The sequence below is a fragment of the Sceloporus undulatus genome, chromosome 7 (assembly GCF_019175285.1).
Source record: "Sceloporus undulatus isolate JIND9_A2432 ecotype Alabama chromosome 7, SceUnd_v1.1, whole genome shotgun sequence".
Lineage (NCBI taxonomy): Eukaryota > Metazoa > Chordata > Lepidosauria > Squamata > Phrynosomatidae > Sceloporus > Sceloporus undulatus.
In genome coordinates, this window is record NC_056528.1 from 1,301,366 (window position 1) to 1,313,271 (window position 11,906).

At 46.0% G+C, this 11,906-nt stretch overlaps 1 protein-coding gene across 1 annotated transcript in view; it reads left to right on the forward strand.

Moving 5' to 3' along the window:
* Nucleotides 1-11,906, forward strand: part of PAX7 (paired box 7) — a 107,903-nt gene that overhangs the window by 65,018 nt on the left and 30,979 nt on the right. Inside the window, 2 exon segments of the mRNA XM_042477992.1 lie at nt 4,448-4,613; nt 5,900-6,096. Of these exon segments, the coding sequence (XP_042333926.1) occupies nt 4,448-4,613; nt 5,900-6,096 (363 nt within the window).

Here is an 11,906-nt window from a genome sequence, read left to right on the forward strand (position 1 = left end):
TCTCCATCCAATATGACAATGGTAGGACATCTTCTCCAGCCGGTATGACAATGGTAGGACATTTTCTCCATCCAGTATGGCAATTCTAGGATATCTTCTCCAGACAATATGATAACGGTAGGACACCTTCTCCATCCAGTATGACAATGGTAGGATATCTTCCCTATCCAGTATGATACTGGTAGAACATCTTCTCCATCCAGTATGACAATGGTAGGATATCTTCTCCAGACAATACGATAACGGTAGGACACCTTCTCCATTCAGTGTGATAATGGTAGGACATGTTCCCTATCCAGTATGACAATGCTAGGACATCTCCTCTATCCAGTATGACAGTGGTAGGACACCTTCTCCAGCCAGTATGACAATCTTTTCAGTAGTGGGGCCCTTACAGCCCAACACAAGGCAGGTCAGAGAAGGCTGGTGTAGATGCAGAAATGACTCCCCAATCTCTGGAAGATGGGTCTCCATCACCCCTGTTTCCACTTAGCCACCTTGCCTTCCCTGCCATCCATCTTCCACCAGTACCGAGTCCTTATTAAGGCAAGGGGAGATCCCTGGGGGTCTTCAGTTTGCCTTCACCTGACCTCCCCTCCTTTTCTCCTTGTCTGACAAATTGTGGGAGATGACCCAGGGCTGGGCTAATTTGCTCCAGCTTCCTTCCAGGAGGGAGGCCTCGTTGCAGCTGTTGGAGACCTCTGGCTAAACCGATCGCTCTTCCCAAGGAAAATAAGATCTATGGGACTTAGCAGAAGTGGTGACTAACAAGCCCCATTTGCTGCAAGGGGTGGGATCAAGGTGGGATTTCACCTCCTACGTCTCTCGCTATTGACAAACTATTCCAAATGCGTGCCGAATCAGTGAAGAACTATTGCAGGGGGAATGCATTTAAGAGAAAGTGCTTTTTGCAAAAATAAATTCTCAATGCAACAATGGCCTCAATGCAACATTCCCATTTAGTGTAGCGTAAATAGTCACATGTGGACATGCGCCACAGCAATACTACACAAACCCCATGCCAACATTACACAGTGTGGGAGCCATTGTGCAGTGCACACTACACAATGCATAGCTGCAATGCATAATGTATGATGCGCAACCGCAGTATTGGGGTTGCAACTCCCACACAAACCCCACAATAGAGAGCCCTGTAAATGCATGAAAATAGACACACTTACCTTCACCACACTCAAGAACCACATAATACTCCTAAATACCTCCATTTTCCTCTCCAGTCCTTCTCAAAATGGCGACTGCAAGTGACAGGAAGTCACTCCCTGTTGCCATTTTGAGAGGGACTGTAGCCTAGCAGTAAATGGAGGTATTTGGGCTTGCTGTGAGATGTGTGTCCCACGAAAGGATCTGGGGAAAGGGGGACCATCCCTGTCTCCATCTCAATGGCCCGCCCTTGCTTTAAAATATCTTCTCAGTCCCCGCATTTTGTTGTCATCTTTTTAATTGAACCACTTGGGCCACATTTTCTGGAAGCAGGTGAGACGTCCGAACCCACGTTTGGCCAATTGTTTTTTGTTTGGACATAGGAGAGGGCAATGTTTTTGCAAGAACTCGGCTAATGATTTATGCCTGCTCATCCGAAGAGGACTTTCCCATCTGTTCCTTCCTTGGCAGATGGCAGAAGCTGGAGTCTGAGAAGTGGGAGGCATTGCAGGGAGGGGGAAAGATTTGGACGCTGGATAAGGTCAGGATGTTCAGCATAGGCAGTAGAAGAACCGGGGTGCGTCCACACTATAAAGTTACAACACTTCGACCCCACTTTGACTGCCACTACTCCATCCTATGGGACCCTGAGATTTGTAGTTTGAGGAGGAGGTACTTGAGAGCCTCATTCCCGCTTACAAATAAATCGATTTGCAATCCGGATCGATGGATCGATTCACACTACATTTGCCCCGATCGTATTTTTCCCCTTTAAAATAACCCACTTGTGGTTCACATTCATGAATGAGTCAGTTCAAAATGGACCCACTTCACCTTGCCAAAGGGCAAATTTAAATCGATTTCGATCTGCATCTGGTTCACACTTGCGCAGAATCGCTTTATCCAAAAAGATGCGGAAAGAATCAGCGTCAAAAAGACGTGGGTTAAATGGGCCTGGCACATGGCCCCCCTCTCCGAATCGTTTCAGCGATTCAGTTCAAGTGGGAACCAGGATCCTTTGAACCAGTTCGAACCAATTTGTGATCCAGTTTAAAAGGTAGTGGGAATCAGGCCCCCAGTAACCTAGAAAGTGGGATATCCTTCTAGGCGTCAAAGAAACCAGTGACTTCCAGTCCATCTCCTGCTTTCTGGTCTTGCTGGTGCAGGTCCGAAGGGACTGGTTGTCACTGGGGGATTAATTTGTGTGTGTGTGTTTGTGTGTATAATGTGTAACTAGATCTCTCCCGGCAGGAGAAATCTTTTAGTGGCTGATAAAACCTTAACTGCACCGGAGTGAAAACAGGTTCCCTTTGAAGTGGGTCTTGCATTACCCTCTTGACGCTCAATCCAGTATATTTTAACCGCCAATAAAATGATTTATAAGCATAAGAGAGATGCCTTTCAGAGCCGGAGCAAGAGGGAAATGTGGCTGGAACGGATTTGGCGGGGACAGATTGTGTAGCTTCTCTTGGGTTTGTTTTCTTCTTCTTCTCTGGGACACGCACAAAACGAGGAAATAAAGAGGTTGAATGCTTCCATTTGGCTGTCATCAAAACATTCCCCCGCTTTTTTATTTCATGAGACAGGAGAGGACATTTTGTGAAGGGGGCACCACCAAAATAGAGGTGCGACACAAAAGCGTGTGAGCTTTGGGAGTAATTTTGGGGTTTTGTTCTCAAAGGAGAAAATAAATGCATGGAAGCAGGGTCTCCCAAACAACTATCATCCTTAAGAAATGCTGCAGCTGGTGGCTTTTGGGCCGGTGGGGCAGTAAATCCGCTCCAGGTTTTACTCAAAGAAATTGTCCAAGGTCCTGGACCTATTTGAGGTTGGCATAGAGTTCGGCATCTTGGAGGAGTCCTTTACAGCTCCATCTAAAACCCATCACTTGCGGTGGCTTCCATGTCTATAGAGGGTGGGTTCAACCTCCTTTGGGTTTTGATCCAGAATTGAGTTTTGCAAAGAGCTGAACCCATCCCTTGAATATAGGATTAGTGCCTTGAATAGCTCCTTTGAAATTTGAGCTAAAGTCCGGAGCAAATTTGCCAGGCAAGGCTGGGAAAGAATCCTCCCTAAAGCTGAAGTTGATGATAGTAGACTAGATGGACTTCCAAGGATCTGATCCAGCTCCCAAGGTCTTGATGGTCAACCTTCTCACCATTTCTCAATAGATCCTCATCATAAATAAATAACTATTCTTTTTTAACCTAAGAGACCAACTCTCTAGGCATCTCTAGGTCCTCCAGTACAACTCTGTGGTCAACATCTCCTGGAAGTTGCTCATAGAATTGTTCTTGGAGGACCTACAAATGCCAAGAGAAGTGTTCTCTCTAGGGAATCTCTATGTCTTTCAGAGTCGGTCCACTGGCGGACGTTGACCATAGAGTCACACACTAGAGATTCCCAGAGAGAACATGTTAATCAACTCTTTGAGTAAGTAAATCCACAAACGTTGTAGCAGAAGGTCAAGACCCAAGAGCTGGTTGGATAATGAGGGTGAAAAATTCATCCGGAGTCCAAAAAAGTAGATAGTATGGTGCCTGGCTACTTGTTACTCCTTTGTCTTCTGATTCTGACTCATTGCGTTGATCCGGATGATTTCTCACAGTGGAATTCCCAACTCGATGGGTTTCTCTCCAACCCCAATCCTTGGGGAGAGGTCAATTTCCCTCTCTTTCTCTGACACACACACAAACACACACATCACTGTGAAATTTAATCCTCTCTCTTAGGCCTGGAAAGCTCAGCAGCTGCGTTCTCAACCGTCTCAAAAGCTTAGCCACTAATTTCTCAGCTAGCGTTCCATCAGTGCGTCCCGTCCCTTCGAACCGGGATCGCAACCCTCAGAATTTCTTTTCTTTTCTTTTCTTTCTTTCTTTCTTTCTTTCTTTCTTTTTCCTTCCTTCCTTTCTGGGATAAAAGAAAAACAACATTCCAAAAGTCAACTTGACTTGGTTGGACAAAGGCATGCCAAGGTTTCCGTGGCCAAACAAGGGTTTGAACCCTGGTCTCCTAAATAACTGTAAAAGGCAGCAGATCCCATCCGATCTTGGAAGCCAAGCAGGGTCAGCCCTGGTTAGTCCTTGGATATGAGACAAATATGGCTGTGGGCTCTATTTCAGAGGGAGGAACCACCTCTGAAGATCCCTTGCCAAAGAAAACCCAGTGAGATGTGACCCTGGATTGAGAGGAGTGATTTCCATGTGAATCTGTGTATTGTTCTGTTGTTGATGGAGGGTCTCTTTGACAGCTGACTCACAACTTCTCTCCTCTCTTCCGCTTCTAGGTCTGGTTCAGCAACCGAAGGGCAAGATGGCGCAAACAGGCCGGTGCCAACCAACTGGCAGCGTTCAACCATCTCCTGCCCGGGGGTTTCCCCCCCACTGGGATGCCAACTTTGCCCCCGTATCAGCTTCCAGATTCGACCTACCCAACGACCACTCTTTCCCAAGGTGAATGCAAAACATACTTGATTTACAGTTTAATGTTTCCCATTTCTCTCTCTCTCTCTCTCTTTGATAGCTTCTTGCATTTTTGCCACTGTTATGCTCACATATGGGTATGGCCTGAGGCACATGGGTTCTAGAGTCCTTGTAAGCATCATGGCCAAGGGTCGATATCTGTAATCTTGTAAGCCGTCCCGGTTGAGATACAGAGAGGGGTGGGATAAAAATAAAATGTTATTATTAATAATTTATTATTATTCAGCAGCGTAAGAAGGGTCAACTTATGTTCAGTAAACCCTGCTGGGTCATTTCATTTTAGCCTTGGCAGCTCAAGGCTGAAACTCCCATCAGGTCCCGCCATCATAGCCGATGGTGAAGGACAATGAGAGTTGTAGTCCATTGCCTCTCCTTTCCCAGAGGTAAAATAAGGAACGATAAGCAGCCAATTTCTGCATGTGCTTCTGAGGAGAGCAGGGCTTGAGACTCGGAGGAAGTTGGGTTGTTCATGAGAAGCAACACAATAGCCATCTTTGAATGTCTGAAGGTGTGCGATGCAGGTGACGAAGCTGCTCCAAAGAGTAAAACATGAACCAATGGGTTCAAATCACAAGATGAGACAACCCTCCTAAACATTAGGAAGAATTTCTTAGTGGGAAGAACCTTGGAAGATGATTGAGGTCCTGAAAGAGAGGCTGAGCGTCCATCTCTCAGGAGTACTTTAGCCGTTGATTCACCCATGGCAAAAAGTTGGATTAGATGGCCTTTGGTCACTTCTAAGGTTCTATGATTCTAGGACTGCCTTCTCATAACTCACAGGACAGACCCACAGTTGGGTTGCGTTGGTCCATAAGCCAGCTCTGACCTTTAGTGATCAAACGGTGACCAATCTGGTTTTCTTGACCAGATGTCTTCAGGGGATTGTCCTCCTCCCTCTAAGGCTGGGAGAGTACAGTGGACCCTTGGTATCCACTGGGGCTTGGTTCCAGGACCCCTGTAGATACCCAAATCCATGGATCCCATTCAATACCATGGCATAATAAAATAGCGACCCTTATATAAAATGGAAAATTCAAATAATTTCAAGGTATGGATGGTTGAATCCATGGATAAGGAATCTGTAGATATGGAGGGCCAGCTGTATGGTTTGCCCAAGGGTCACCTAGTGGGGTTCCATGACCTGGGTCCCTCAAAATCTTAGTCTGACTCTCAAACCGCAACTCTACATTGGGTCCCTGGAATGGAGCAACTGCTGGATGGACATTGTTTTAGCTGGTCATTCTTTGTTCCCACAGATGGAGGAAGCACTGTGCACAGACCCCAGCCATTGCCACCCTCCACCATGCACCAGGGAGGGCTTGCAGCCGCCGCGGCAGACTCAACCTCGGCTTACGGGGCCCGGCACAGCTTCTCCAGCTACTCTGAGAGCTTCATGAACCCGGCGGCTCCAGCGAATCACATGAACCCTGTCAGCAATGGCCTCTCTCCACAGGTAGGTCGCTCACCCTTGTTTCTAAGACCCATCTTCTCTGGCCTAGGCAACCCAGTGGGAAATGGAAAGACCCTCTAAAAGTTAAATTTCTGAGGGAGTCTATGGTTGGCAGTCATGCAAAACCTAGATGTCTGAAAGTGATCCAACACTCTGAAATAGAGATGTAGATTCAGGAGAACAAGATGGATGGATGGATGGATGGATGGATGGATGGATGGATGGATGAGTGGATGGGTGGGTGGGTTGGATGGATGAGTGGATGGATGGATGGATGGATGGATGGATGGATGGATGGATGAGTGGATGGGTGGGTGTGGGTGGTGGGTGGTTGGATAGATGGTGGATTGGGTGGGGTGAGTGATGGATGGACGACTGGATGATAGATATATTAGATAGATAGATAGATAGATAGATAGATAGATGGACCAATGGATTGGTGGATTGCTTTTAAGTGACTTTTTGCATTTGGGGGAGCAGTTGTGTTGCAAATTGCGTCAATAGAAGGACTAATAATGCACATGTTGGGTAGACTACAACAGTTGCTGCCTTGTTCCATGGACTTCTAAGAAAAATACAAATGTATGGAATGGGCTGTTTCCATCTTTTGACTCCATGACGTCCCTCCTGTGCTTGCCATATGTTTGTATGTCTTTTTGGCTTTATGATTCCTGGTTATGGCTATTCTGTGTTGTAACCATGGTCTTGGTAATGGCCATGTCAGGGGTGAATCCATGCCTTTAAAGAGGTTATCTATGGTACTGAACTCTTTGTCCCCAAAATGGCACCATGGCAATCTCCTTGGAAGTTCAGACAAAAAATGCAGAGCGGATTTACCACCCAAGCGATGCATGTGGCAGCTATAGTTGCAAATGATTCCAAGATGCCAGTGCATTTCATATCTCTGTATTCTTGTTCCTCTGTATCACTGAACTACGCTGCCTTTGCATTAAGGGCCATATTATTGGAGTTCAACATGATGGTCCTTCCAACTCTATGATTCTACGATTGAAGGTGACAATCTTCTTGTAACATAGGCATGTGGAAATGCTCATGCTCAGATTTTCCATGCCATCCTTTGACAGATCCCAAAAGATCTCGTCATCTCTGGCCTAAAGGTGATCATTATATGGGTGCATGTTAGTACATATTGTCATGGGATTGCTTCCAACTCTTTAGGATATAAGACCATTGCTATTATGTGCCGTCCAATTAGCTTTGACTTATTACAACTCTGGGAAGGAGTGATCTCCAAGAGATCAAGTCTTGCAAGTCTTGCAAGCTCAGGGCAGTCAAGACTTCCTTGATGGAGACAATCCACCTCTTTTCCGACCATCTTCAACTCCTATACAGTAGCTATCATCTTTTCCATTGAGTCGTATCTTCTCTCAATATTTCTAAAGTACAACAACATTAATTCAAGAAAGAGATAGATAAGATTACTTTGCAAAAGGGATGTAAATTCAAGAAACAGATAGATAAAGTTACTTTGCAAAAAGGGTACAAATTAAAGAAAGAGATAGCTAAAATTACTTCGCAAAAGGACATATATCATGGCGGTAAAGGTCCTGGGTTCAAATCCCCACCACCTCCACGTAAAGTTGCAAGAAGGTCCCCCTTTTGTAAAGCCCTTGTAAAGCTGCCGCTGCCACTCGCTGGCCTAGACGGTCCCTTGACGCGACTTGTAGTCTCCAAACTACAGATCCCAGGATGGCGCTAGGGCCGCCAAAGCGGCGCCGAACTCCATTATTATAATCCCGCTGCCTGTGTTCCTTTCTATGGGAGAGGGAAGAAGGCGCGCGGCCTGCCAGACATCTGAAGGTCAGGCCGTTTCCCCCCCGCGTAAGAACTTGTTCCTACACGGCGATAAGCCGGCGCAATGAATCCTGATCCTTGCCCGCCCGGCCCTTTTGCACATTTGATAGAGCGGGCAGAGTCTCCCTTTCAGGGGGAGAAAAGGGGAAATCCGTAATACTTCTCCCTGTGCAACCGTAATGCCAGGATGTTCCCAATCTGCTTTGAGGGATGGAAAGATTAAGAATAATAATATAACAAAAAAAATTGCAATAAAATATGTGTGAACGCGGGGGTAATTGTGGACAAATGCAGCATTCAAATTCATTTTTCCAGCTCTTTTACACACCATTTCAATCTTATTTTCTGCTTATTAATGAGATCTTGTTGGCTCGGGTGGGCAGAACTGCCCAGTTTTCTTGGGTAATTGCACATAATTTTCCTTTCCACTAGTGATTTGCATCTGATCTTTTTTTCTCTCCCCCTAATTCTTTGCTATTTAACCCTCCCTCCCCAAATCTCTCTCCCTCCTTTTTCCTACACACACACTACACACACACCAGCCCTCATTTTAAATGCTTATTATACTCACAGACACTTGGACAAAAGCGAGCCGGCGAGCGAGCGAGGAATGAGACAGAAGCCGAACATGTCAGGAAAATGAGCCGGCCGTGGTAGCGCTCTCTGCGATAGCTGCGTGACAGCCATGGACCAAGATGTGATCCGCATATTGGTTATCACACCTCTCTCCAGACTACATCTCCTATCCTCCCTGGCCTTGGATACTATATCCTGGATGCTTTAACACATAGCTTGCAAAAATGGCTTGCGTTTGTAGACTGGAGCGATGTGGTAGGTGTGCATAGCACCAGGTGACACCTCAGAAGGGTTGCACATGCAATGGAGAGGTACACCTGATGAAACTGCTGGGCAAGGGAGACTTTATTTAGTTATTTAAGGGGCGATGAAACGGTGTCGCGAGGCCTAAAAAGAACCCGCCGGGTACCATTGGCACCCTTGTGGGCAACAATGATGTCCATGCAGCGCCACAGGCCACTGATGCCAAAGCATCTATATGTCTGTATGTATGTATGCATTGACCAGTGGACTATGGGAAAGCGTGGGTTTTCCCATAGACATGATTCAGCTGATTTGGAGCCAGTCTATGTCTGCACTGCAGAAATACTTTACTCTATATACTCATGTATATGTCTGGAAGTTTAGGTTTAAAAACTGACCCAAATAACCCAAGTCAACTTATCCACAGGTCAACGTAAGTACTGTATTTTAACGCATATATATATATATATATATATATGGTGAAAGGCAAGAGTTTAATCTGCCCTGGAAGCACTGACCCCCTTCTACTCTCTCATCCAGCCAGCCTTTAGTATATCGACTAATAGTTATAGTTTTCCTTTACTTCATCCTTTACATCCTTTACTATATGTCCATAAGTTTTACCCTTAACTTATCCATGGGTCCATAATTTTGGACCCAAAACCTGCCCTCGACTTATATATGAGGTCATCTTATCGTTGAGTAGCTCTGGTAGCTTTGCACCACTTTAACTGCCATGGCTCAACGCTGTGGGATCCTGGGATGTGTAGTTTGGTGAGATATGTCCCCTTCGCTATCAGAGAGCATTGCTGCCCCAAGACGCTACAAATCCCATGATTCCATAGAAGGCACCACGGCAGTTAAAACAGCATCGAACCGCATTAATGCAGCAGTGCACATGTTGTGTTTGCAAGGTGCGATTGTCATGAGAGAAGCGTTTCTAGAAAAGGTTTTAGAAGAGCGACGCAGGGTCTCACCTCTCAAAACCTCACTTGTTCCTGAAGTCGCACTTTTGAAATGACTTTCTGGAAGGCAAATTAGGAATCTACGTTTTCCTTGCACAAGTTAAATTTCAGAAAACTCAGCCGTCTTAAAAAGATCCTTCTGGCAGGATCAGCCCCTCGGTATCAAGTGCAAGTTCTCCATCAACTTTTAACCTGCGCAATCCCACCAAGCTGGTGTTTCTTTCCTATAAACGTTCCTTTCCTCCTCCTTTTTCCCTCCCTTCTTTGAACCCGTTCCCCTCCTTCCCAAGCCATCTGCTCCTGTCAATGAAACAGAGAGGCCAGGACCAGGCTTGACTTTTCTTCCCTCTCCTCCGCTTCGTGTGAAAAGCGATGGAGAAAATAATATTATCTTCCCAAGTTGGGCCTCTCGGGAGGATTTTTAGCGCTGGGGGGAAAGGAGAAGGGATTCCCAACTGATCCGCATAGAACATGTTTTGCAAACATTTTGCAAATCCAACTCCCCCATGTCCTCCTTAAGCTGCGGCGCCCAGACTTGGACCCTCTTGGTTTGAGCATTTTGGACTATGACTCTTGCATAGTCATAGTCATAGTCCAAAATTGAATCCCCGCTCGTCCATGTAAATCCAAAGGGTTGCCTTGGGCAAGTTACACTCTCTCAGCCTCAGAGGATGACCATGGCAAACCTGCCTTGGAAGAAACTTGCCAAGAAGACCCCATGATACGGTTGGCATAACTGGGAAACAACTTAAAGGAACGTAACAACAACCCTAAGATCTGAAGAGCCTCTTTACCCAATGGATCCTAATTTCCCATAGCTATCTCTCTAAGCCTTGGCATTGCAACCAGAAGAGTTCACAAGAGTAGGACCTATGATTTAGGTTTTGAAGACCGTAGGAAACCAGGCCTGAAGAGAAGGCAAACAAACTGGCACACAAGTGCATTGCAAAACAACCGATGAATACATTAATAAAATCCAATGGATCCTTGGTTTTCCGGTTCCAGGACAGTGAATACCAAAATCCATGGATGCTCAAGTCTCATTAAACACAATGGTATAGTCCAAAGGTGTAATATAAAATGGCAAAATCAAGGTTGGCATATTTTCAAGCCAAGGATGGTTGAATCCACGAGTAAAGAATCCATGGATACAGAGGGCCAAATATATTTCTTTTGAGTCTTTTCAAGGCATCGATGGTTGGATCCATGGATAAAGAACCCTTGGGTTTGGAAGGCCAAATGTATTTCTTTTGAATATTTTCAAGCCGTGGATGGTTGAATCTGTGGATAAAGGATCCGTGGATACAGAGGACAGAGTGTATTAGTCTTAGCCCTGCAAAGTCCTCGAATCCTTGTTGGAGACTCAAAGAGTGCCTCTCCTCCTCTTGGTCCCTCTCTCGTTCTTTCTTTTTCCTGCCAGGGTGTTTCGGAGCAACCGCGATGCCCGCCTGAGTTGGCCAAGGGAGACGGTGGAGAATTGCAGCGTAGGGAGGAGGGGGGGGAACCAATTTTTCTCCTTTATGTGATTAATAAGGGAGCTTGAGAGACGTCTTGGGGCAGCCCAGATAGAGGGAGAGAAAATGAGAGATTAGCAATTAATGCCAGGGAGAGGAAAGCGAGGAGCGATGCCAGGCGACCTCTGGAATTCAGAGGGTTTTGCAAAGATGCTGCGGCACTAACACCCCCCAAAAAATCTGAAAATTGGGAGGAGAGGAGAAGGCGACATGTTGGTGGAGAAAGGGGCCAGGAATGGGATTGCAAAGGGCCTGGGATGGAGACATACGCTTGGGTCCATACTGCAGAGTTAAAACAGTTTGATACCACTTTAATGGTCATGGATCTGTGCTAGGGAACCCTGGGATGTGCAGTTTGTTGGGGAAGTGAAGAGGCTACTAGGTCTCCTGGAGTTCTACTCCAGCACCTGAACCACTTAAACATGGAGTGAAACCACTGGAACATGGGGCCATGTCAGCTCCCCTCTTCCAGTCAATGATGATTGATGGCAACCCTATATTAGGATTTTCTTGATTAGGTTTATTCAGAGGAGGATTGCTGTTGCCGTCACCAGAGACTGATGAGAAAGCATGGCTTGCCCAAGTTCTTCCAGACCATTTTTCAGGTTGAGGAGGGAATTGAACCCAGGTCTCCTGGCCTCTGACATTGGTTTCTATGGCAAACCTCTCCTAAGGCTTTCTCTGGCTGTAGAATTAATGG